Source organism: Stigmatopora nigra, chromosome 18 (genome assembly GCF_051989575.1).
Source record: "Stigmatopora nigra isolate UIUO_SnigA chromosome 18, RoL_Snig_1.1, whole genome shotgun sequence".
NCBI lineage: Eukaryota > Metazoa > Chordata > Actinopteri > Syngnathiformes > Syngnathidae > Stigmatopora > Stigmatopora nigra.
In genome coordinates this window covers 5,503,277-5,528,134 of record NC_135525.1, presented here as the reverse complement: position 1 = coordinate 5,528,134, position 24,858 = coordinate 5,503,277, and the positions used below count along the sequence as shown (strand labels likewise).

General features: G+C 42.1%; 3 protein-coding genes across 6 annotated transcripts in view; 2 read left to right on the top strand and 1 right to left on the bottom strand.

Annotated features, from left to right (window-relative positions):
- Positions 1–2,596: 2,596 nt before the first annotated feature.
- Positions 2,597–16,073, bottom strand: taok2b (TAO kinase 2b). 2 transcript variants are annotated; one of them, XM_077739449.1, is made up of 20 exons: positions 15,584–16,073; positions 13,933–14,073; positions 13,784–13,855; positions 13,622–13,723; positions 13,144–13,189; positions 12,962–13,058; positions 12,390–12,503; positions 12,205–12,296; positions 11,980–12,073; positions 11,831–11,912; positions 11,316–11,483; positions 10,616–10,822; positions 10,093–10,343; positions 9,837–10,014; positions 9,637–9,765; positions 8,995–9,198; positions 8,652–8,891; positions 4,669–4,881; positions 4,406–4,588; positions 2,597–3,540 (listed from the first exon to the last, which is right to left on the bottom strand). In XM_077739449.1, the coding sequence occupies exons 2-20, from the start codon at positions 14,062–14,064 to the stop codon at positions 2,668–2,670; spliced, it is 3,477 nt and encodes a 1,158-aa protein (XP_077595575.1). In that variant the 5' UTR covers positions 14,065–14,073; positions 15,584–16,073; the 3' UTR covers positions 2,597–2,667. The 2 variants fall into 2 exon arrangements, with proteins under 2 accessions (XP_077595575.1, XP_077595574.1); XM_077739448.1 differs by lacking the exons at positions 2,597–3,540; positions 4,406–4,588; positions 4,669–4,881; ... (2 more) ...; positions 13,933–14,073; positions 15,584–16,073 and having other exon boundaries at positions 5,842–8,891; positions 13,144–13,208.
- Positions 16,074–17,505: 1,432 nt separating this feature from the next.
- Positions 17,506–20,624, top strand: cabp5a (calcium binding protein 5a). Of its 2 annotated transcripts, XM_077739463.1 has the most exons (7): positions 17,506–17,598; positions 17,663–17,715; positions 18,250–18,280; positions 18,349–18,492; positions 19,221–19,330; positions 19,398–19,545; positions 20,225–20,624. In XM_077739463.1, exons 2-7 carry the CDS (start codon positions 17,668–17,670, stop codon positions 20,251–20,253), a joined length of 510 nt encoding a protein of 169 aa, XP_077595589.1. In that variant the 5' UTR covers positions 17,506–17,598; positions 17,663–17,667; the 3' UTR covers positions 20,254–20,624. The 2 variants fall into 2 exon arrangements, with proteins under 2 accessions (XP_077595589.1, XP_077595588.1); XM_077739462.1 differs by having other exon boundaries at positions 17,529–17,715.
- A 1,562-nt stretch (positions 20,625–22,186) lies between these two features.
- nif3l1 (NIF3 NGG1 interacting factor 3-like 1 (S. cerevisiae)) overlaps positions 22,187–24,858 on the top strand; it is a 2,719-nt gene continuing 47 nt past the window's right edge. Inside the window, exons 1-7 of one of the 2 annotated variants that reach the window (XM_077739459.1) lie at positions 22,187–22,250; positions 22,714–23,195; positions 23,271–23,418; positions 23,762–23,888; positions 24,104–24,242; positions 24,324–24,407; positions 24,468–24,858. The exon at positions 24,468–24,858 is cut by the window's right edge and continues 47 nt beyond it. In XM_077739459.1, coding sequence (XP_077595585.1) covers positions 22,249–22,250; positions 22,714–23,195; positions 23,271–23,418; positions 23,762–23,888; positions 24,104–24,242; positions 24,324–24,407; positions 24,468–24,652 — 1,167 coding nt within the window. In that variant the 5' untranslated portion in view covers positions 22,187–22,248 and the 3' untranslated portion in view covers positions 24,653–24,858. Of the gene's footprint in view, positions 22,285–22,713; positions 23,196–23,270; positions 23,419–23,761; positions 23,889–24,103; positions 24,243–24,323; positions 24,408–24,467 lie in introns of both variants that reach the window. The other variant, XM_077739460.1, reaches the window with a different exon arrangement.

Below are 24,858 nucleotides of genomic sequence, written 5' to 3'. Positions count from 1 at the left end.
GAGCTATCCGTTTTTGACAAAACATTGAATTTTTAGGGTAAATTTGGGATGCTTTAAAGTTGTCACATTACGATAACTCAAAGGTCAATTAACATTTCTCCAAAACAAAATCAATTCTTGAAAAAAAAAACAGAACTGTTTGTCGAAAGTCACTTTTTTAGTGAAATTTGCGTGACACTTCTTCAAAAACAAACATTGAATGAAACAAGTCAAATTTCTCAAAAAGATTCTGTTCTTAACAAACCACCATTGATTGATCAAAGCTAAAAACCAAACTCAAATCTGATATTTGCCCAAAAACTGCATGCTTTTTTCTGAATGTTCCAATCAAACAAAGCTGCATTTACAAAACAAACTTAGGCTAGTTTCTCAAAACACGATTTGTCCTCAATTAAACACAATTAATGAATAAATAATAAGAATTTACCCAAAAAGGAGATTTGTGAATGTCCAATTTAACAAACATTTCTTGACAATACTACTGCCAAACATTGATAAAAAAAAGCTCAATTTCAAATCTGATCTTCCTGTATGATACCTGAAATGAAATGTACCAAAAAATCTATGCGTAAATGCCACATTTCTTGTGTTGTCTTCTAGTTATTGTCTTTCAAAATGGCATCGTCATAATGTGACTTCACTGTTCAACACACATACATAAAATCATCAACAATCAACAACCCCTTATGAATAATCCTTAATACCTCAAACACAAAGCACACCTGACAGTATTTTTTTTGTTTTCTTTTTCTGTTTTGTGTTTGTTTACATAGTGAGAACAAACGACGACAGCTACAATCAGGATTGCCTATTGACAACTCTAAAAAAAAAAATGCATTTGGAGTCAGTCGTTTTCCCTAAAATATTCAACACTCATTTGAATACAGTACTTGTATATCAAAATTACTGTTCGGCATCTGTGTAACTCTATAAAACGTCGCTTTTTGCTTATAATATTCCACATAAATATGTACAATAAAGATCCAAAATGAGTGAGACGGCGGCTACGTTACATTTCCAAATGTTTGGTGATGCTTTACGAATGTCATTTACACATTGAGTTCATGCATTGAAGTGACGCCTTTAGACACCAACAACACGTTAAAGATACTTATGTATGTATATGCCTGAATTATTCATATCATTTTTCCTCATTTATACATTTAGTCTCTTTACAAACATTCACTTGTGGTCATTAATGACACATTTTGATCACGTGACGTCCCTTTAAGAAATCCTTAAAAGGCATTGGTGACGTTTCATTATTTTTTTTTCTTCCTAAACTCAATACAAAAGAAAAAACATTAACTATTTTTGTTTTTTTTAAACTCGTTTGGCAGCTTTGGCGGCGACAAACTTCCGATTGAGTAAGAATCAATGAATAAACTCACCCCTCAGAAAGTTTCACCCTCAGTCAAATGGAATCTGACGTTTACCGCCGTCAAAGTCAGCCAACGAATTCATCAGCAGTGCTTTTATATATCTGGACATGACATACAAATACAGTGAGTACAGAAACAATATCCCAGTGTTTTTTTGTTTTTGTTTTTTTTCTCTCTCTCCTGGTGGTCCTCTTAGTTTCTCCATTCCAGTTTAGAACATCATAGAAGAAGACTCAGCCGTTGAATAGGAAGAAAATTGAAAAAGTTTTCTAGAAAGTATAAAAACGAATCACGAAAGACTAGTTGTTTTTCATGTGGTGTTTACATTCCTCTCCTCTCTGCCAGCCTGAGTGGATAAAGGGCAGGCTGCACCTCATGACCTAAAAAGGGCCACCGAAAAATACCCTCAAATTAGGGTCTGTTTGGGGTCCACTATTTTCCCTTGGAAAATGCAAAAGAAAAATTAAAATCTACGTCGTTTGGTACAGTTTTTTCTAGATTTTTACATCAAAGTACCACCTCAACAATATTTTTTCAAGTAACGAGCTAATGACCAATGCTAACTCAACACATCCCAGTGAATAAGTTAGCATAGTTTTGTTTTTTTTTATCAAATCAGAAGTGAAAAATACATGAAACCAATATCAATAATTGCAGTCTCAATTTTTCCGAAGTATTATTCCGATACCATTTTCACACCCAATACGATTCCTATACACGAACTCGATATTGTACCGATACGATGCTGTTTGAAAAAAAAACATACAAAATATTTTCAATTGGGTCAGGTTACTACCATTTACTTTGTCATTTCGATAACTAAAGTCCCATGCCAGTTATTCGTTAGTACTTGCCAATTTTAGTGTCATAATGGGTCGGTACTAGCATTGGTACAACACTAGTTTTTTAGTGACACTTTCATTCACTTAGTCAATAAATGTGGTAATTTTTTTTTAAATATTTCAATGCGAATGTCTTTGAGACTTTAATTTCATCAACTACCTTATTTTCTCGCATATTAGCCATATTTGTAACAAAAAAATGACTGAATCTAGGCTTATATTTAGTAGTAAGTGAAGTTGGGTTCGACATGAAAAAAGTCAAAGATTGTATTGGACTAATGGAATCCCTCAAGGGTCTGTCCTTGGACTCTCTTGTTCAAGTTTTAAAGTTGTAAATTTGTATACTCTTTTCCCATCCCCCCCCCCCCCCCCCCATCTGCTCAAGTAATGCTTTCCTAAACCCACAGTTGTGGACCCCCCAAAAAATGTGAGAAGCAGCAACTTTAAGAGTAGGAGAGGTGCGAGCCGTTAGAGATGTGGGAGGTGACGGAGGTGCTCCGGCTCAGGACTCCATCGGGACCGGCGGCTGCTCCGGGCCCCCCGCCGGACGCCGTCCTCCTGAGAGGCTGGGGGCTGTTCCTCAGAGCCATCAGGCTGGGAGCGGCACGAATGCCCCCGTAGACTCCGCCCTGCGAGGACGAGGAGGAAGAGGAGGACGACGAAGGGCCCGAGACGGACGGGGGGGCCGGCGGCGGCGGAGGTAGCATGGCCAGGGACTGGGACGAGGAGCGAGAAGGCAGGTGATGCGAGAAGGGCAAGGGCAGAGGGTGGACCAGATCTCCGCCTGCTCCTCGCATTCCGGGCCATTCCCTCTCCTTCTCTCGTTCTCGTTCCCGGTCGCGATCGCGTTCCCGTTCGCGGTACAACTGCGGCGTGCTCTGGTGGTGGTAGTGCTGGGGGAGGTGATGGCGTTGGTGCTGGGAGGAAGACGAGGAGGACGGAGAGGACGAATGGTGGCCCTCGCGGCCCCCGTCACGGCCAAGCGCCATGTGGGAGGACGAGGAGTCGCCGCGCCGGTCCCCTCTTTCCCCGCCGCCGCTGCTGCTGTGGCTCCGCCGAGAAGGTTGCGGTAAGGCGGCGCTCTGCGGGTGCGCCCCGTGACTCCAGTGGCTGGCGGAGCGTGGGGCCGGAGGAGGGGCGTTGGGGTAACCCTGCTTGGAGTAGCCGTCGCCCGGGTGGCCCGACAGCGCCATGCCGCTGAAGCCCAGGCGCAAACTCTCCGAGTCGAAGGACTCGATCTCGCTGGCCTGGCGCTCCAAGAGAGTGCGGATGCGTTCCGAGCGCTCGTTCTGGAGGGACAGCATCTCCTCTTCGATCTGCGGGAGTATATTTGACAAATGTTAATTCGGGGCATTTCATTTTCATTCATTTTATGTGTTGCTTATCCTCAAAAGGGTTATGGCAAACTCCACACAAAAAAGGTCCCTGGGATTGAACCCACGGTCTGAGAACCATCAAGCCAACCTGCTAAACCACTCAACCACCATGCCACCCCAATGATTTATTTTGAATACCTCTAAATGAGATGGTTTGCCCTCATTCTCCACACAAAAAAGGGTCCAAACTTGGGATTGAACCCACGGTCTGAGAACCGTCAAGCCAACATGCTAAAGCACTCAACCACCGTGCCACCCCAATAATTTATTTTGAATACCTCTAAATGAGATGGTTTGCCCTCATTCTCCACACAAAAAAAGGGTCCAAACCTGGGATTGAACCCTCGGTCTGAGAGCCGTCAAGCCAACATGCTAAACCACTCATCCACCGTGCCACCCCAATGATTTATTTTGAATACCTCTAAATGAGATGGTTTGCCCTCATTCTCCACACAAAAAAGGGTCCAAACCTGGGATTGAACCCTCGGTCTGAGAACCGTCAAGCCGACATGCTAAACCACTCACCACCGTGCCACCCCAATGATTTATTTTGAATACCTCTAAATGAGATGGTTTGCCCTCATTCTCCACACAAAAAAGGGTCCAAACCTGGGATTGAACCCTCGGTCTGAGAGCCGTCAAGCCGACATGCCAAACCACTAGTTCACCGTGCTGCCCCATTCATTTGTTTGGAATACCTCTAAATGAGATAGTTTGCATAAAGCGTCTTTGATTGGGAAGAAATGAGATTGAATCTGTGACAAGAAATCCCATTCATGGCCCCTGGTTATAAAGTGAGACTGACCCTTTGCTCCAGAAGGGCGCGGCGAATGGAGACCCTCTGCTCCAGGTCCTTGACCTCCCTGTCGTGCTGCGTGTCCGTGTGGATCTTGATCTTGCTCTGGTAAGCGTTGAGTAGCTCCAGTTCCTGTTGCAGTTGCATGCGTAACACCTTGTACTCGGCTTCCTGCGTCTCGTCCAATCGCAACTGTGGACAAATGCGAAAAAGAGAGACAACGTCTTAGGAAAAAAAGTGTCCCAGTTAGAGATGGGTCCGGTTTTACTCACGGCTTGCGTGGACAGCATGTCATTGATGGAGTGGTCGTACTGCTCGGCCAGGATGGCCAGTTTGCGGGTCTGCTCGTCTTTCAGGCGCTTGAGGACGGCCTTGTGGTCCGACTTGGGCGTGTTCTCCAGCAGGTGGTTCCGCAGGGCCTTGTACTGACGGGTTTGGATCTTGCACGTGTCCTGGAATTGACGCTTGATCTGCAGCTCTTTGGACTAAAGGGGGACACAGGCAAGAAGGGCGGTCCGCAAAGTCGGGAGACCACTCGGATTGCAAGATAATACCTTCACATATACATTACGGATAAAAACATTTAAGTATGTTTTCCCCAAATGATTGACCTAATAAAGAAAATAAATATTTTGGAGGGCTAAATTAAGTCAACAATTCATTAAAAAAAATCTTAGTTTTAACACATGGTGTTTCAAATATGTAGTTTTAATTTTAATACCTTCCTGATAGGATGGTATAAAAACAAATAAATAAAATGGGTCAAGTTGAATTTGTTAAAATAACTCATGAATGATTAAAGGGATTATATGTATTGTCAATTTCCTGATGTGAATTCAAATGAGTAGAGGCCCAATCCATTTGAACTTGGAAGGGTGGCATGGATGCAAATTCTACTGCCAGGCCTCCTCGTTCAAATAGATTGGACATGTGGTGTAATAATGGCAGCCAATGAGTCCAATTTTCAAGTAATGAGATCCGAAAATAGATTTTGCAATAGAATAGTATTGCATTTGGTTCCAATTTGCAGAAAGGATGATATGTAAAAGGGTCAAAAGGTCAAAAGGTCAAAGTAGTCCCAAATATAACAAGATGCTGAATTTGGGTTTGAGTCGGATTAGATGTCAAATAGTGCCAATTAATTACATTTTGGGATAATGAAGTCAAAGGTTACAGAAATTAGAAAATAATTTGATTAAAAAAATGAACATATTAAATCAAATTTGTATGGTATTGTTGATTTTAGTAGAAAGGTCCTAAAAGGTCAGAAATATGGCAATGATTTGAGTTTGCCTGCTTAGTTCGGTTTCTTCTAGTTAAATGAATGGTGTCACACCAAAAAACAAAAAAGGGAGAACAACAAAATGTCGGAATTAGGGAAAACAAACAACAAAGGAGACGAAAATCATAAAAAAAATTAAAAACCAAACAAACAGGACAATGAGTTCAACACAGAGGAATTTATTTGGGTGAACAGAAAATGACAGCTTTTGGTTTCTATGCTGGTGACCAAAATATATATTTTTTAAAAAGCTGTAGTGCTCTTGAAAGAAATACTGCTAAAAAAAGTAAAAAATAATAAAATAAGAAGTGATGCGTCAACAACACAATACAAGCAATCACATGGAGGAATCCAAATCAGACAAATACAAACTTAAAACACAAAATTAAAATAATGGCAAATAAATTAAGTCAAATTAAATATGGAGGAAAAAAACACAGATCTCGAACTGATTGCCCTGAGTTAGTTTTGCTTGTTTTTTTTTTTTTTTTAACGTCCTCACTTTGCGACATTTGGATTTCTTCCAAGTCAAAACCCTGACGCAGCCAAAAAAACAGTATTTTAAAACCTTCATTTCAACTACAGTCATATTCTATTCATATTTTTTTCTTTAAACGAAGACAAACTCGCATAGGTTCACTTTTTTTTTGGTCCGATTTCCTAAACCGTTCCTGACAACTCTGCAAAAATACCACGAAATGAAATTCATTTCATCCAATTTCACATTTGGTTCAGTCTTTGGATGCTATCTTTTCCATAAGATTGTCTATATGGCTTCATATAATAAAAACAACTATTTCTACATATATACTTAGAATATTTGTGCAAATACTTATTCAAAAGGCACTCAATTGCTTCGTGACTATTGAGAAAAATATCTCAAATGTTTACATGGTAAAACATAATAAAAAATATTGCATAAACAGCAATAAGATTTGGAAATGGACTCAACTAGAAGATAGATTTAACGCTTATTGCATGTTTTAAGTGCGGTAGGCAGCTAGTGTTGGATCTTTTGTCGCGTAACACCGTCAAATTTGTTCAAAGCGTAAAGAACAAACACTAATGTAAGAAAATGAAGTCATTGCACAGATGTGGTGAATTAAAAAAACTAAACAATTGTCTTAAAAAATGAAGAAATGTGAGGAACTTTTACAAAAAGCAAAATGATGAAATATTTGGTTGGGATTTTGGTACGGTAAATGTGATTGGGCCCAAAGGTTCCGTAGCCAATCAGGGAGCTTTTTCTTTTATTTTCAGTCTTAAAGAGTCAGAGCAGTTTGTCATGGACTATGTTTTTTGTTTTTTCATTTACACTAGTAATTCCCTTAAGATGATATGGCGCTTTCATCTCCAGGGGCGAACCTTCCCCCTAACGAAGCGCCCCGACGACGTTCGCCTGAGCGCGCACTCCCATCGCGTATCATCGCGGAGAATCCTTTCCCTCTCCTCCTTCCGCCGCCTCTCCCTTTCCCACCTCATTCGTTCCCTCAATCTAGCTTCCCTCACTTCACGTGGCAAAAGCCTTGGCAGCCGACATGGCGGCATCTTCTTCAAGACCCCCACTCGCCTCAACCAAATATGGGCGCCGACCGGAAGTTGTCCGACCAATGTTCCGGCCAACTTTAGCGCCAGAGAGTTAGCCAAGTCGGCGAGTGCCCACAAGGGGCGGCGGGCGAACTGCTTACCCCACGAGACGGCTAACGCCAGAATGGAGCGGCGCCCTCTACGGGCTCGCTGGTTTAAGGGAAGGGTACTAAGAGGGACTGGGATTTTGGAGCGGCGCGACCCCCAGTTGCGGCCCGCTTTTGGAAACATCTCGTAGAGGCTGCGTTCGGCCACGCCCCCCAGAAGCGTCTGGCACGCCACAAAGAGCGGCCGCGGCAGGCGGAAGAGGACACGCATGAATAGCCGGTTGATCTTACGCGGGGCGCACTGGAGGAAGCGGCGTGCCGGCCGCACCGCCAAGACCACCACCAGGTAGAGCGAGAGGAAGAGCGAGGGCGAGCTGAGGAAGGACGCCGACACGAGAATGACGGGGACGTAATACATCCCCAAGCTGAGTGAGAGCCCCAAAGCCGCCAGCCCGCTGGCCCATGGGCCCAGTGAAAGGTAGGAGGAGAAACAGAGCGAGAAAACAGAGCGCAGGAGGAGGTAGGAGAAGAAATGAGCCAGGAGGGCCAGCTCGGCGGAAAGGAGAAGCGAACCCAGCGAGGGGACGGCCGGGGAGCGGCGCAGAGACAAAAGGAGGACGCACAGGAGAAGCAGCGTCAAGTTAGACGGACGGGCGGCGGCCCAAAGCGACAGCAGGAGGCTGGCCAAGTGAGAGAAAAGCCAGGTTTGAGGGGGCGGAGTGACAGGAGGGACGGCCTCCAGCTCATCGGGAAGGTCGGGGAAGTAAAAGTCGGACAGGTCGTCCCGCCCCTGCTCTCGGACGCGTCTCTCGTCCAAGGAAGCCATCTCGCAAGGGCAGCCGTCGGCCACGCCTCGTCCTTCATGCTCGTCTTCGTCTTCCCAAAGCAGCCCGTGGACCTCCCGCACCTGTTCCCAAGCCTCTTGCCCATCCGACTCTCTCCTCTTTAACCTCATGTCACTTTCTTCGTCTACATAATTGCTCATTACTTCTTCATCCTCCCCTGTAAATTCTACACCCACTTCGCTGTTTTCACCATCCTTTCTCGGGTCATCTACTCTGAAATATCCCGCGCTCTGGTCAAGGCCTTCTACACCCGTTTCCCAGCTAACTCCTTCTACCTCACCAATCTCTTCTCGCCCTTCACTTCCATCTATCTCTTTGCTTTCATCTAACTTTTCTTTGGTATCATCTAACCGTTCTGACCCCACAGACACAAAACTGTCGTCCCTTAGGTTCTCCCCGCTGTCCCGTCTGTTCTCACTTTGGTCGTCATCGTCGCTCATTTCTAGCTTTTCTAACTGTGTCAAGTCGTCGTCTGCAGTCTGACCGTCACTCACTTTGAGGCTCTTGGGCTGCTGTCGGACCTCCACGGCGTGCTTCTGCCGCAGCTCCTGTTCACGCCGCTTGTTGTACTCCATCTGGTTGGTGAGCTCCGTCTGGTGCTGGGTACGGATCAGCTCGGCCCGGGTAAGCTGCACCAGGTTCAACTGACGGAACTCCAGCTCCTGCGTGGACTCGTGATGGCGTAGTAGCATGGCGCACTCCAGATCTTTCAGGGTCTGCTTTTTATTTAGCTCCTAGAGAAGAAAAAAGGAAAGTTGGCCATCTCCAGTTTTCCACTGAAATTCAGTTCTTATCCAAGTATTGCCAAAGATCAAATACAAGTCTACTTGAGGGTACCTCTCGGAGCAGGTCCTGCTCCAAGTTGTGACGCGCTAGCAGCATTTTTCTCTTGTACTGGCGACTCTGGAGCTCATAATACTGCCTCTGCCTCCTCAGCAGGCCGGACTCTTCCTCGGCTTGGTGCTGCTGCAGACACTCCTTCTGGTGTACCAACCACTCCTGCTTCTCCCGCTTTGGCGTTGACTGGTTCTCATTCAGTTCCTAGAAATTTCAAACATAAATTCTGCTCAACCGTTGACCATATTTGGAAAAATAAGAAAAGTCAACGTGTAACAAGACTCTAGGACAGGGGTAGGGAGCCTATGGCTCGGAAGCCACATGGGGCTCTTTTTTCTTCAAAAGTGGTAAAATTACCAAAGAAAATGCACACATATTCATCTATTTTGACTCTTAAACCGTTGACCATATTTGGAAAAATAAGAAAAGTCAACGTGTAACAAGACTATAGGACAGGGGTAGGGAGCCTATGGCTCGGAAGCCACATGGGGCTCTTTTTTCTTCAAAAGTGGTAAAATTAAATTAAAGTTAAATTAAATTCTGAGTTTGGCTCTGAAGGAATAACCTTTAAAAATATGAATTGTCTATGCCTCTCTCTGTCAAAAAGGTTCCCGACCACTGCTCTAGGAATTGGACCGGCACCTCTTTGAGTTGCTCCTTGCGTTGTCGGTACTGTCGTTTCTGCGACTCTAGTAGACTGGTCAACTCCTTCTTTTGCTGGCCGAGTATGTGCTGTTGGAACTTCTTTTCCTCAGTCAGGACAGCCTTGGTCTTAGAAGGAAAAGATCTCTTAGAAATATGCTAATCAGACTAATATTGTATTTCCTGGATTCCCAGCTCACCTCTTTATCCATAATAGCAGAGTGCTTCTTGCACAACTTTTCCCCTTCCATAGAGAAGCTGTTTCTCTGATTCTCCAGTTCTTTGTCCAGTCTCAGCTGGTGCTCATCCATCTCTGCCTTCAACTTGTTTTCCAGACCCATCAACTGCTTCTGGTGCTGCCGGCGCATACGCTTGTACCTGTGGGCGTCCGTCACATGAGCGTCAGTATAAAGTCGGCGGGCATTCTTGATTGGCCTAAGTCACGTTGCCACTTACCCGGACATCTGCTCTCTCAAGGCCGACCCCTGTTCGTGTTCCTGGATCTGACGAGTGACGAGGGAGGCGGTGCGAATGGTGGCAAAGTGGTCACGGCCACGACGGCGTCTTCCCCCTCCCCCTCCTCCTCCTCCTCCTCCACCACCACCACCTCCAGCGCCACTGCCGACGCCCCCTCCGCTGGCGGACGAGACCTCCCGATGCAAGTCCACCTCCGGCTGGTACGGGTCGTCGTAGATGTTATCGTGGCTCTACAGAGGGCGACAGAAAAAGAGATTTTTAACGAGCAGGACTCGCGGACGTCAACATTTTCTAAACCAACTGTTTTACATTGCAAAAATCTCAAGGTAACACCTGAAAAAATCTGAAACTGTCACCTATATTTACAATATTAAGTCTCATCAAGGTTTTACCAACAGGAATCAAAGAAACCCAAGTTTGTCGTATTTCAGTTCTAGTATGGTAATAATATTCTTCTGACTAAAAACTGGGATTGTGAATAATGTGTGTGGCCAGAACTGACCAATGGCTTGTGCAGGACGGAGCTGTTGGAGGTGACGGTGTGCTCGCCCTCCTGCATCATGGCCATCTCGCCACTGTCGTCCGAAGCGTCCGCCAGGCTGTTGACGGAGCTGCTTTGGGAGCTGGCGCTGATGGACATGGACGGCAGCGAGTGTGAGCTCTCCATGCTGTTGACTGTGCCCGTGCGCAGCATGTACTGCTCCACGTCCTAAAAAGATCCACAACAAATGCATGAAGTGACAAATGACTAAAAGTCAACACATTGAATTTGCTACTCTACTGCTGTTGCAGAAAGATGAACACGGTCATCTTAAAATTCAATGACACAGTGGGCCTATCTACCCAAAACTGGTGACATCATACACCTATTGCCTTTCTACATGTGATTAAATAAAATCATTAAAAATGTCGCTAATAGATTTTAAGCTGAATCCATTTCACTGCACATTAGCATTCTCTGAATTCCATAACTTCCTTTCGAGGAAGAGGCAACCGATGACAACAAAGCCTTTTGCATGGAAGGGAAGTGGTCTCACGTTCATATTACACGGTAAAGAGCTTGATACAAAGACAGGATGGACCAAACAAATGTATTTCTTATTGTTCAGCAACATGAAAGGTCCCCAAAAATGAACAGTTTTAACTGTACAGTAAGTAATCCCTCGATTAGGGCGTCTTGACTACCCCGCGATTTTTTTTACCTCCTCCTCGTCAGCCCCTTCAGGCGCAGGGCCATTGTGGGCTTCGTGGAAAAGGATTTTCTTCATCTTTCTATACTGAAGGTTGTCCAGCTCACGGACGGCGTCCTTAGTACGCGCAATCAGATCCATCACGCTGGTCATTGGACGCTCCCTGCATAAGAAATGGTGCTGGAAGGGCAGAAAACCACTGAGGTTAGAATAGGAGTACCATTAGGCACACACAGGTTTCAAAGTGGTAGTAGCCCAGGAGCCATTTCGGGTGAAAGTAAATCATGGCAAAATTCAAATGAAACTCATTGGAAAAAATTCATCTTTTTTTTTTTTATAAAGGACAAAATCTAATGTCAATTAATAATCAGAAAATCTATTGAATTTTTAGTCGAGTAATTCTGTCAACCTTGTTGGCATAAATAACACTGCAACATAAATAAAAGCACAACTACAAGGTGGCTCGGGGCAAAATACTGACAGCCCCGTTATGAGGTATACAAACTGTAGCTAGGTCTAAAATTCACCTTGAGCAGCACATCGGAGGTAGGTCTGTCCTGGGCAATCTTTTGCAAGCACGAATCCACGAAATTCCGGAAATAATCCGACCTGAAAGACAAGACGGGTCAGTCAAAGGCGCCGATGGACTGGCTTGTCGGGCTCAATGATCCCCTACCAATGATTGGACTGCAAAACTGGGCTTTCATTCTGCGCGATGTGGTATAAGGCACTCATTGCATTCATGTTGAATAGAGGAGGCTTCCTTTCCGCTGGATGGGGAAACAAACCAGGACTTTGATTAAAACAGAATGAGCCTAACTGACAAATGGATTGGACGTCCAATGCAGTCAACGGCATGCAAAAAAAAAGGAGAAAGGCCAATGTAGTTTTGCCTCCTCACCCAACTCTATGCAGGTAATGCCAAGTGACCACACATCCACTTTTCCGTCGTACTGGCCCTCGTCCATGGCTAGGATCACTTCGGGAGCCATCCTGCGCCAGAAACCAAAAACATTGACTTCTCGTTTGGCGATAATTGTGTGTCACTGTGTGTTTGTCGGCTAAAATGCCCGACTGACGCCCTACCAGTAAGGTGTCCCTACAAAGGAGTTGGCCGGCGCAATGATGGAGGCCGAACCAAAGTCGCCCAGTTTGACCTGGCCGGGTTCCGTCAACAAGATGTTGCCTGCTTTGACGTCCCTGAGAGAAAATGACAGAGCAGTGAATTACAACATTCATTTGTTCTATGATCAACCACATTTTCCTTGTCAAGTGGAGTATAGAACGGTAGTTACACAAAGTAATACTTCCAAAAATACTTGAGTCCCCAAGTGCTACCAATGAATACAATTATACTGATGTGAAATAATCATTCCTAGTTGTACTTAAATACTTTATAAACATGCTATATATACGCTTATATTTACAAAAATTCTCACTAAAAGTATCCAGAGTACTCTCGATGTACTGAAAAAAAATCTACAAAAATTCTTATTACAACTAATCTGAAAACTACATAAAATACACTAATAGTAATCTGAATATTCTTAAATCTCCAGAAAACTCAAACATGGGCGAAAATATGCTCTAAAAACTAATTGTAATACTCCTAAATGGACTAAAATACTAAAAGTACTCCTAAGTGTGTGAAAGCAAACCTGTGGATCATGTTGTGAGAGTGAAGATAGACCAGTCCCTGCAGTGCACCATGGGTAATCGCAGCTATTTCCACTTCTTGGAGGGGCTTTTTGTGGACTACGAGCAGAAATATCCAACTTTATTAAAATATTTAGCACAGTAATGACTTGTAACCTTCAGTATGACAGATTTCAGTTCTCACCTTCCAACAAGTCCGAAGCGGAACCCAAACAGTACTCCATCACCAGCTAGCAAAGACAGACGCGACACGTAAGAATGGGAAGAAAGCGCCTTCAATAGCAGCCAATGAGTTAATAGAAAAACCTTGAAATGCCCCAAAAAAAGAAGTAATCTAGAAGTGCCTAAAAAAAAAAATCAGCAGGAAACGACAAACGAACAAGTCCCTCAAAATAAAAAAAATACCAGTTTACCTGCAAGTGGAAAAAGCAAAATGATCTTATTGTCTGGTATTGACAACGATAGATGTCCAATTCACTGACAATGGCCGTGGATAGGCACATCTTTCAGTGTCATTGACGGCACGAAATCCAGTCAAAACAGATTGGACTTCTAGCGCCGTCAATAGGGACAAGTAAGTTAACTTTTTGGACCAAAAGTAAAATGTCCACCACCGTAAATGACAGTCAATGAGATAACTTTTTTCCCTAGGACACACTCACCCATGCCGTGTGCTCCCTCAGATAGCATCCGTGGTACTCGACCGTGTTGGGGTGCCGCAGTTTCTGGAGGAACTTGACTTCCTTGATGATATCCTGCCATTTCTAAAAGGCAAGCTCTTCTTAGATAAAGGAGCTCACTGGAATTATGAGCCTCACTCTTACCTCATTGGACTGCTTGCCACTATAGGACATCTTCTTGATGGCCACCACCTCATTGGTACGGATGTCATGGGCCTAATGAGCGACCAGATGATTACAAAATTTAGACTTTAGCTCCTCACATCATCCGCTATAGGCCATTTTTGACTCACAAAGTAGACCGCGCCGAAGCTCCCATGTCCTATTTCCCTGAGGTCCGTGAAGAGCTTCTCGGGGTCCTCCCTGCAGAAGAGCTCGGCCACCTCCGGGTCCTTCAGGCTCCCGGCCCGGACACTCGACGGCATGACCAGCGCCTGGACCACATGGGTGGGGTCATAATAAGGACTCCAATTGACAACTCAAGTTGTACGTTATCACAAAATTAATGTGGTCGACGCTGCAAAAAATAGTTCAACACAACACCACTACAGATGTAAAGATTATAGTAATGTATAAATCAGGCTGGGGTGATTTGCCCTCAAAAAATATATCATTTTACTTTTCTCATATTATCTAATTTCTATTCTTTTGAGGACTTTTAAAAAACATTAATTTAACTGTGTTTTGTTAACTAGTAGTTAATACGTAATTGGCTAGCCACACATTCAGGGTATATTTAGTATTAGTATATTTAACACAATTGCTTCTGATTTTATATTAGCGTTGCTAGGTTCAAAAAATAGTGTCATTTGTATTTTAGAACACAAGATGTGCAATCTCCAGTGTTTTTGTGCAAAACTTGGTAAACATAACTAATACATTTATTTGACTGTAAACAGAACAGCTACCATAATAATGTAATAAAATGCACAACTTAGCTCTTAAATGGATTCTTCAACTTGGTCCATTCTATACACATTAATGATTAAATTGTGTGAATGACAATCCTCACCAATATTAAAAGACAATTTAATTAGGTGAATAGCAAACTGCAAATCAAAGTTTGAAGTCAAAAGATAATTACATATTCAACACTGCTTGACAAAACGAAGAATTATTAGTTGCATTTATTATCAGTTTTAATGCGAAAGCTAGAGTTGCGCATGACCAATTGCACAAGCTGTTTTGTTGCGCAGAAAATATTGGGACATTATCAGTCTTCCTCATTGTCTAGATAAATAAAAAAAACTTTAAAAAAATATTCTGTAAAATTGATCCAAAACCATCTAAAATAAAACAGGGACAGCCTTCAAAATATACATTACATCATTAAATACCATTCACAGAAACACAAAAATGGGTGGCCCGCTGGTGAGTGGTTAGTGCGTCGGCCCTTATAGTGATGGACCTGGGTTCAAATCCAGGTCGTTCCACCTGTGTAGAGTTTGCATGTTGTCCTTGGGCCTGCGTGGGTTTTCTCCAGGTACTCCGGTTTCCTCCCACATTACAAAGACATGCACGGTAGGCTGATTGGACCCCCTTGTGCCCTGTGATTGGTTGTCCACCAATTCAGTGTCTCACTCACCTTTAGCCTAAAGTCAGCTGGGATAGGCTCCAGCACCCCCCACGACCCTAGTGAGGATAAAGCAGTTGAGAAAATGAAATGAGAAACACAAAATGTTTTCAATGTGGGTGTCTGGAATTCCATAATCTTGCTGCAATGGCAATAAAGCAAGATTATCACGGTCAGTTGAAGCCAATGAGTTGTTTTATTAATATTTATTCACGGGTATAACGGTTGTTATCATTTCATAACGCTTCTTTTTAAAGACCATACAAAACTCAATGTCAATGTGAATTTTGACTTTTTATACAGCTATCAAATACAACAAGATGTCATTTTGGACACGAATAGTTTGCATTAAAGCTCAAATCTGTTCTCACCGTGGTTATGGATCCACTGGAGCTAGCCGAAGCTAGCTGACTGGCCTGGTAAGAAAAATGTAGGTCTCACTCCCCTTTTTTTGCCCTCCCAAGCGGCCAGCTCTCCTGCAGCGGCCGTTTACTCAGTGCGAGCAAAATGCATTTTTTCCTTCAAGGCCTTGACTCAATCTCCTCGCCATTGCGAAGTTTAGACGGAATTGGGCAGTCGGCATGTAGAAAAAGCGGGTGCCTGTCAAGCGGACCGAGCGAGCGGCCACTCACTACACAATTCCGGGCTGATTAGCGGCGCTAGTTAGCAATTACAAGCCGAATGGGAAGTCCGCATTGTGGCTCATAAATCCAGCCGAGTGCGTTCCATGCTCAACGGGGCGCTGTCAGTGACATTAGTGGCTTTTTTCCGCTCTTCGCCTTCTCCCCATTTTGATCGACATTGGGGGGTTTTTGTTCGGTTTTCCGTGATGGCGGAGAAGCGGAGGAACGAATGGGAGGGGACAGGAATACGGAAGTGTTCTTCTTCTATGCGTTATTTTGGTTGTTTTGAGAAGACTGCCGTCTTGTGGACGTAAGGATAAAATCACAGTATTCAAGATGAAATAATAAGGGAATCTTAACAGTAGATTTCAAGAATGATCACTAAAATAATAAAATGATTAAATTAATCAGACTAATATATTTCCCTTACCTAAACCTTGTTTTATTGGACTGTTAAAAAGTTCCCATTTTGTGTCATCTGTATTGTTCCCCTGAATTTACTGGGTTTCCCTTTTTAATTGAAGTTTATTTTAACTAAGAAAAAAATAAAGCAATTATTCAAAATAGAATGTGTATGTGTCTTTTGGTTTTTCTTTGGAGTTTTTTTCAATTTAAAAGAAAAAAGAGAGAATACCTACTTTCAACCCATTATACAGAAATTTGAATGTTTTACTATTGTTTCTTTTCTTGTTTACTTTTTTTATGTAAAAATAAAACCCACCAAGGCTAAAAACAAAGATTAAACTCAAAATACCCCCTAAAAAATCCTCCCTAATTCATTCCAAATCATCTCCATCATCCACTGAGACCTGGAACGACCCCTCAGCTGTGATGGGAGCGAGTGCTCCAAAACAGAGGATTATGGGGTTTACGCAACAGATTTTTACGTAAGAGAAAAGTCGGAAAAAGTGAAAAGATGGCAAAGGGGTCGTACAACTGTTTCTACTCAGCCACTTAATCAAGACCAACAAGTTAAAACGCCTAAATGGGGGTTAAGTGAAGATTGCGAGGAGGATTTGCTGGGTAAACATCACAGCCAGTCACAACATCATTAAAATGGGTTGCCATTGACGGCGTTAGCCGTCCTAGACGAATTGGACGGGAAGAGCCATTGAATGATCTTGAGTTTGGAAAAAAAGTTTATCATGATAATATTATGTAACATGTATTTTTTTTGCCAAATTCTAAGGAGTATTTATGTCTTTTTTTGTCATATAAGGATTAAAAAAACATTTGTATCTATATAACTATCCATATATATGTATATATATATATATATATATATATATATATATATATATATATATATATATATATATATATATATATATATATATATATATATATATATATATATATATATATATATATATATATATATATACACACACACATACATATATACATATGTAACCTATAATTTGAGCAAAACTTGAATATGGTTGGAGTAAGAATCAATACAGTACATGCTAATTATTTTAGTACAGCATAATTCTAGTACAGTGTATATTGACTTCTACTAAGATGCCATCTCTCCACTTCAAATAGATGGGACGGATAGTATGTCGAACCAAGTCAAAGGCAGGCGATAAGTTAAAGCGAAAGTAAAAAAATAAATAAATACGCAGGGCACGGCTTAAGCCTGATGGGGTTGACTCCTCCCACAAACATGAGCGGATGCTGCCTCGCCATCACCTTCGTGGCGACATTCAGACGGGTCAGCTGGCGTACCATGCCATTGATTGGTTGACGCCATCAAGAAGGTGAGAGCAAAAGGCTCGAGCGGAAAGTTGGGTGGCCAAAGTGACTTTTTGGTTTTGCCTTTAGCAGACATGAGTTTGGGGGAAGCGTGCATTTTCCTGCGAGGCGGGAAAAATATTGTAAGTATGACTTCTGTTGCTTTTCATTTTCACAGCAAATGGACTTAGGGAGGTAGTCTGCGCATAGATTTGAGTGACAAAAGTCATTTTTTTACTCCAATTTTATCTGGGGTAATTTGTTTTTTTGGAAGTAAGAGAATAAAAAATATCAAATACTGCAAAATAAATTAACTGTTTAAGAATCTTAGCAATAACAGAATATTTACTGGGTTTTTTTTGCCTTTTACATGAAATTAAATAGATCAATACATTTTTTTCTAAGATAAAAAATATCTATTTTTTTCTGTTACTTTTTTAATAAATAAAAACGTCTCAAAAATCTAAAATAAAACTATCTTTTTCAAACATATAAGCATATATAGTCAATATAAGTCAACATGTACTGTGATCTAATTATACTGTATTAAAATTGTTAACATGTACTGCACTGTTACCTCAATAGGATTGGTCATCTTTCAATGAGTTTAATAGTAAACGTCCAATCCATTTGACTTTTTTCTTCCTAATTTGAATCTTAAACTTTTTTTTTTGCAGTCAAGGGATTTAGCGGAGGAGGAGATAGACGGTAAGTCATGTTTTTGAATGCCACTTTTTTGGGGGTTGCATAGTTTTAATTGGTGGACGTTTGCGCAGAGCTGCGCGATGCCTTTAACGAGTTTGACAAGGACAAGGACGGCCTGATCAGCTGTAAGGACTTGGGTAATTTGATGAGGACCATGGGCTACATGCCCACCGAGATGGAACTCATCGAGCTGGGACAAAACATCAACATGAACCGTGAGTGCACCTTTGTGGAACTTTTTTTGGAACCTCAAAAATCATCGGTTGTCAAATGAGTTGAAAAATCTTTTGACACATTGGATATTGTTTAGTGGTTAGGGTGTCTGCTTCACAGTTCTAAGGTCGAGGGTTCGGTCCCAGGTTTGGAAATTCCTATGTGGAGGTTGCATGTTTTTCAGGGGGTTGTGTGGGTTTTCTTTGGGTACTCCAGTTTTCCCCCACATGTCCAAAACTTGCATTTTAGGCTAGTTGAACACTGGAAACTGCCTTTAGGTAAAAAAGTGATTGGTTGTCCGTCTCCTTGTGCCCTGCGATTGGATGGCCACCAATTTAGGCTGCCTATAGTTAGTTAGGATAGGCTCTAGCACCCCCCGCGACCCTTGTGAGGATAAGCGATATGGAAAATTAATGAAGAAAGGATTTTGTTAAGAGACATTGTTGACCTAACTGTTTTTTTATTCAGTTTATGTATATATAGTCTTCCCTTTTGTATTTTCTATTAATGAAAAAATTAAACAAAAGAAAAATAAAGAATATAAAGTAATTATTTTTGAAAAACTACTATAAAAAAAGCAGAATAGAGAAAAATATTGGGAATTCTGGAAGATAAATTTGCGTCATAGACAAAACAATGGGTCAACTCATGAATCACATCCGACAGTGTGGCTTAAATTGGATTTTTATTTTTTTATTTTAAATATCAATTTGCCTATTTTATTGTTCAGTGGGGGGCCGCGTGGATTTTGAGGACTTTGTGGATTTGATGGCTCCCAAACTTCTGGCAGAAACAGCCGGCATGATCGGCGTCAAAGAGCTGAAAAACGCCTTTAAAGAGGTTTGACCTTTGCCGACCTTTTCAACCTTTGGATCGGCTGGAACGCTCGCCGTTTTTGTAATCGTAGTTCGACGCGGACGGCGACGGAGAGATCACCACCGAAGAGTTACGCTCGGCCATGATGAAGCTGATGGGGGAGCACATGAGCAGGCGGGAGATCGACGCCATCGTCAAAGAGGCCGACGACAACGGGGACGGCACGGTAGATTTTGAAGGTACCAAAAAAATGTCAATTTGAGAGTGACTTCTACTCAAGCGTTTTATTTTTTCAATGCGTTTTATTTTTTCAATTTGGAACTGAAATGATCACAAAATGCGTTGGAATAAACACTCACCTCTGAAAGTTTCACAGAGAATCCTGACGACTTTGTCTTTGCGTGGAAACATCCAATAATGTTGATGTGGGAGGGTGGTAGAGAATTGGCATTTCTTCATTCACTGTCAAGCCTCCATCTTTAAATGGATTGGACGCCTATATCCATCAGGGAAAGACAATGTGTTAACATTATTTATATATAACATATATACACAAATATCCATCATTTTGGGAATAAATATTGAATGGAAAAACGCAAATGAAAAAAAATACTGAATTACAAAGAAATATATGAGCAATATATGGTGCCAATAGTTGGCTGGGATAGGCTCCAGCACCCCCCGCCACCCTTGTGAGGATAAGCACTGTAGAAAATGACAATAAAAACTAAAAATATAGAAAAATATCAATATAAAATATATAATTAGATGTGTAATGATATATTTTTAAGTTTTGAAAACGGAAAAAAACTCTTGAGTTGGAGCACTTATATTTCAAGTTTTTTTCTTCATATTTTTAGCATGAATATTTCATATTTCACTTTCCTTAAGGAAAATAATTGTCGTTCTCTCCCACAGAATTTGTCCGGATGATGTCCCACCAGTGACCACAGTTTGGCAACCTTCGTAAACATGTAAACATTCGTCTACAGCGCTTTAGTTTTGCATTATTTATCCACTTCATTGACGTCAATAGACGTCCAATCTACCTGCCGTGGACAATGCTCTTTTTTACAGAGCAGTACATGAACGCAGCAATACTTTACCATTAACAATGCTAGACATCCCATCAATTTCAACCCTTCCAGTTCAAATGAATCGGACAAAAAAAATGTCATAATATTGATCCAAATGCAAACCCCGCCTCCCAAAAAACAAGCTAGTTGCATAACAGGTAGCTGACTGGTTGTATAATACAACACTGATCTATGGATGTGCCGCAGATGGGATTTGGAAAATAAAAAATAATGCAGTCCAATGTTGTGGTGAAATGTTTTGGATTAAGGAAGCGCGTCTGCCTTGGATTTGGAGGAGTTTTGGGATAAAGAGATTGCCCCGCCCAAAAAGTATTTTTTCGTGTCCTCGCAAAGTCAAATGGGGATTGAAAAGAGAGATGATATTTTTTTTGTTGTTTTTGGTATTATTCAAGTATTCAGGAGACATTAAAGTGGAAAAATGTATTTAACGGTAGAACCCGATAATTTATATAATTTTATTTCATCTAGTTTGACATTTCAATACGAAGCCGTTCTATCATTTTAAAATATTTACATATTATTTTCCCTCAAATGAAATGATAATTTTGACAAATAAAAAGTAAAGTCAAATTGAATGCCTTTATTCTCTTTATACTACTACAATGACCACAATAGCATAAAGTGCACACATGAATAAGTAGTAAATACATAATAAAAATATTTATATTCAGTAAAATTAAAATGCTTTCAACATCAACATTTTATCGTGACAATGTTGTCATTTGAACAGAACCAATAAACCCATGAAAACTTGAAATGAACATTGAAATTGGATTTGGCAAGTTTCCCTTTTTCGGAAGCGACGGGCTCTGATTGGCTGAATCATCCCAGCGTCGTCATTAGCGAGCAACCGGACCAGATGGACGCCGACCTTTGTTTGCCCAGAGGTCAACAAATGAAGCCAAATGAAGCCATTTACTCAAAGCGCATCTGTCACCATCACTCCGCCGATTGGACATAACCGATGATGTCATACACCCCCTCCCTATCCCTCCCTCCCGGTTTAAGATGAATTATCACGATAAACGATGCAGCCACACTTAATTACGCAGATTAGTAAATTTTCCCATTTAGCGTCATGCGCCACTTTAGCCGTTTTCATTGACATTTGCGTGATTGTGGCCGAAATGACATGACGTAACGGCGGACCTTTTCCCTGATCCCTCCGACATTCGGCACGGACCTTTTATCGCCTTAATCCCCCGTAATCTCTCAGATTGAGTTTCATGGGCGATGCTGCCAGTCCAAGAGGGACCTTCACTCACCTCCAAATTGACCAACTCACGCTCGTTTTTTTTTTTTTTTTGTGAAGGGATTAGATGCCATCATCTAATTTAGCTCCCTTGACCTTTTCCTCTTCACTTGACAACATTTACTCGTTTACAAAATGGCGGCATGTAAAGGCCTTGATTTATGTGTGTGTGTGTGTGTTTTGTTATTGTTAAAACCAAAAACTTGAGTTGGGCTTCAATGTTTCTTTGTTTAAATGATTACCAATCACAGGGAGAATATGCAAACTCAACACAGGAGGACCAATCTGGGGTTGAACCCAAGACGCCATAAGTGTGAGGCCGACACGTCGGGCCACCATAGACGTCTAGTCCATTTGAATGAGGAAGCTGACAGCAAATGAGGCAGTTCAAATGGTTTGAAGTTTGAAGCAAAATTATACGATTAATGTAAAGAATCTTATCAACAACAGTCGTGCATTCGTCGAACCTGTAGACAGAAACAATCAAAAAGACCGCCTAAAACCAATGGAGTTCTGACCAATATAAGAAGAACCAATCAAAAGCGAAAGTTATTTGACGTCATCGTAAACAGGAAGTGGGGTGTATTCTCCTCATGTAAGTTTGTGCAAGATCGCCCTTCTGCGCTAACGTCAGTATTAAATTAATTAATGTAAATTTAACTGACGACTATAATATTGTTTTAACCACAACGAGATTGCATATCAATTTACAAGTTAGAAACCTGCTTGCTACGATGTATTTGTACCAGTGACTGTTGGATGCTAAACACTGCGACTAGAGTCAATTAGTACTACTTAATATACATATTTAATATTACCGGAGTTTTTTTTTAATCAACCACTAATGATGAACTTATTTTCCTTTTTTTGTTGAACTAATTATGTAAAAGCACAATGAATTTGTAAGAAAACATGTACTACAGGTGCAATAAACCAGATATTAGAGTTTAATTCATCTCATAACAAAAACTTGGAATTCAAAATATTCCCATTTTAAGTTAGTGGACCTCATTGAAATGACTGGAAACAGCATAAATCTATTAATTTCTTCATGGCAGGTCTGGGTTGATACTGTCCGGATGTAAGAGCTTCTTGAAGATATTCCGGAACACATCTGGTGCTCAACTTGGACCCCTTCGTATCTCTTCACTCCCCCAACAGATTTCTGCCCACCACGCCGGTCCCATGGATCTGAAAGACCTTCTAAAAGTTCTGGAGGACCTCGCTCCCCTCTCCCTAGCTGAGCCATGGGACAACGTGGGCCTGCTGGTGGAGCCGAGCGTCCCGCGGCCCGTCAAAAACGTCCTCCTGACCAACGACCTCACCGAGGCCGTCATGGACGAAGCGCAGACCCAAAGCTGTGATGTCATCCTTTCCTACCATCCGCCCATCTTCCGACCAATGAAACGTCTAGTCCAGAAGGACTGGAAGCAGCGTTTGGCCATCCGAGCCATCGAAGCGGGGATTGCCGTCTTTTCGCCGCACACGTCTTGGGACAGCGTTTGCGGAGGAGTGAACGACTGGTTGATTGGAGGACTCGGTGAGCGGTCGCCATTTTGGGGAGTGGGTTGAAAAGTAGAGCCAATTCTTATGAGTCTTCTCTATGTTTTTCCAGGTGGTGGTCAAGTGTCCGTGTTGAATCAGGCCAATGTGGACTTCCCTTACAGTCACATTGTGGAATTCCAATGCCAAGATGACATATTAGATGTTTTCATGAAGCAATTCCAGGCTTTGGATGGAGTTTTAGTCCAAGATCCAATCAGGTTTGGACAAAAAAGCAATGTACCCAGACAGTCATCTTGAATTTAGTGCATAATGAAAATTGTAGACTTTAAATGCGGCCTATGTGAGTAAATGTGACGCGTTGTTGCATTTGCATTGTTTTATATTGCTTAATAAGGGGAATTGTAATCAGTAATAGGAGGAGAAATTGGCTGATGTTGACTGGTATGGATTTAATTTTAAAACTATAATGCTCACTGCAAATTTTAGGTAAATGTGATCGTTTGCTGAGAAAACAGACAAAAATGGAAGAAAAATCCTACCTGAACAGATTTTTTTTTGTCGCTGAATGTCATATGCTTCTCAATTTGTCGTTTTTTAAAGATGTGGCTCCGACAAGACTCAGGTCAACCTATACTGCAAAGCTTCAGCCCTCGGTGCGGTTGTTGAGGAAGTGACAAAACACATCATCGATTGTGACAGGTCTCTCCGCATCGTAAAGGCAGAAAAGGTCATTCTTTAGCTCCTTACTTTTTGCGCTGGTTTAAGAAACGTTTATTATCAGTTATTTTATGCCAAAAGTGTCCAAACATGTTTGTTGTTCATCCCAAACATTTGAAAAAGTGTCAAACTGTGCAAAGTGCATTTGGAGTGTCATGTGATCTGTCCAACGGATTCATTTCAAAGAATACCTGATTTTGTTTTTCCACTTTTGACCTCGTTTAGGCACCCTGGTCTGGCCATGGTCAAGGTCGCCTCAGTGTTTTGGCGCAATCTGTAACCCTGGCAGAAGCAGTGGACAAAATGAAATCTCATTTGAGTTTGCCGTACGTCCGTTTGGCGCTAGGACAGGGACGCACGCCAGGTAAGAAGGCTGTCCATGCCCTGCAGAAGCAAAGCACACGTGTATATTAATGCAGGGAAATAACTGCTCATTTTATCCCAGAATCGGTTATACGCACCGTTGCCGTCTGTGCCGGATCGGGAGCCTCGGTGCTGAATGGCGTTCAAGCAGATCTTTACGTCACAGGTGGGCGGAGTTTCATCACCGGTTGCTTTGGTGTTTTGATGCAGGTCTTTTTGGTTTTAGGTGAAATGTCTCACCACGAGGTATTGGATGCGGTTGCCAGAGGAACCAGCGTCATCCTCAGCGACCACAGCAACAGCGAACGTGGATATCTGGCAGTTTTTCGGGAGAAGCTCATTAAAAAGGTCCCCACTGATGTCGTCGTGACGTTGTCTGATGCGGACAAGGACCCTCTGGAGGTGGTCTGAAGAAGGACATTTCAAAATATGGCTTTTGACAGTGATAGACATTCAATTTATTTGGACTGAGTCCAATCTGGGTTCAAATGGATTGTCTGTTTAGTGCTATCAAGGTAGCATATGCTCCCAACCTACTGTACACACAAAACAGAATCAAGCCATTCTGATGGTTATTCAGGATCTTATGAATTGTCACAGCTTTGTAAAAACATGAT

What these genes read in the sequence shown, in the direction of transcription:
- taok2b (XM_077739448.1), bottom strand. Translation starts at nt 13,183, where the DNA reads ATGGAGTACTGTTTGGGTTCCGCTTCGGACTTGTTGGAAG. An exon ending in TTGAGAGAGCAGATGTCCGG is followed by an intron (nt 10,015 to 10,092) that starts GTAAGTGGCAAC and finishes GGACGCCCACAG; the next exon opens with GTACAAGCGTATGCGCCGGC. An exon ending in CTGCTATTATGGATAAAGAG is followed by an intron (nt 9,766 to 9,836) that starts GTGAGCTGGGAA and finishes TTTCCTTCTAAG; the next exon opens with ACCAAGGCTGTCCTGACTGA.
- cabp5a (XM_077739463.1), top strand. Translation starts at nt 17,668, where the DNA reads ATGAGTTTGGGGGAAGCGTGCATTTTCCTGCGAGGCGGGAAAAATATT. An exon ending in TGCGAGGCGGGAAAAATATT is followed by an intron (nt 17,716 to 18,249) that starts GTAAGTATGACT and finishes TTTTTTTTGCAG; the next exon opens with TCAAGGGATTTAGCGGAGGA. An exon ending in CGGCACGGTAGATTTTGAAG is followed by an intron (nt 19,546 to 20,224) that starts GTACCAAAAAAA and finishes TCTCTCCCACAG; the next exon opens with AATTTGTCCGGATGATGTCC.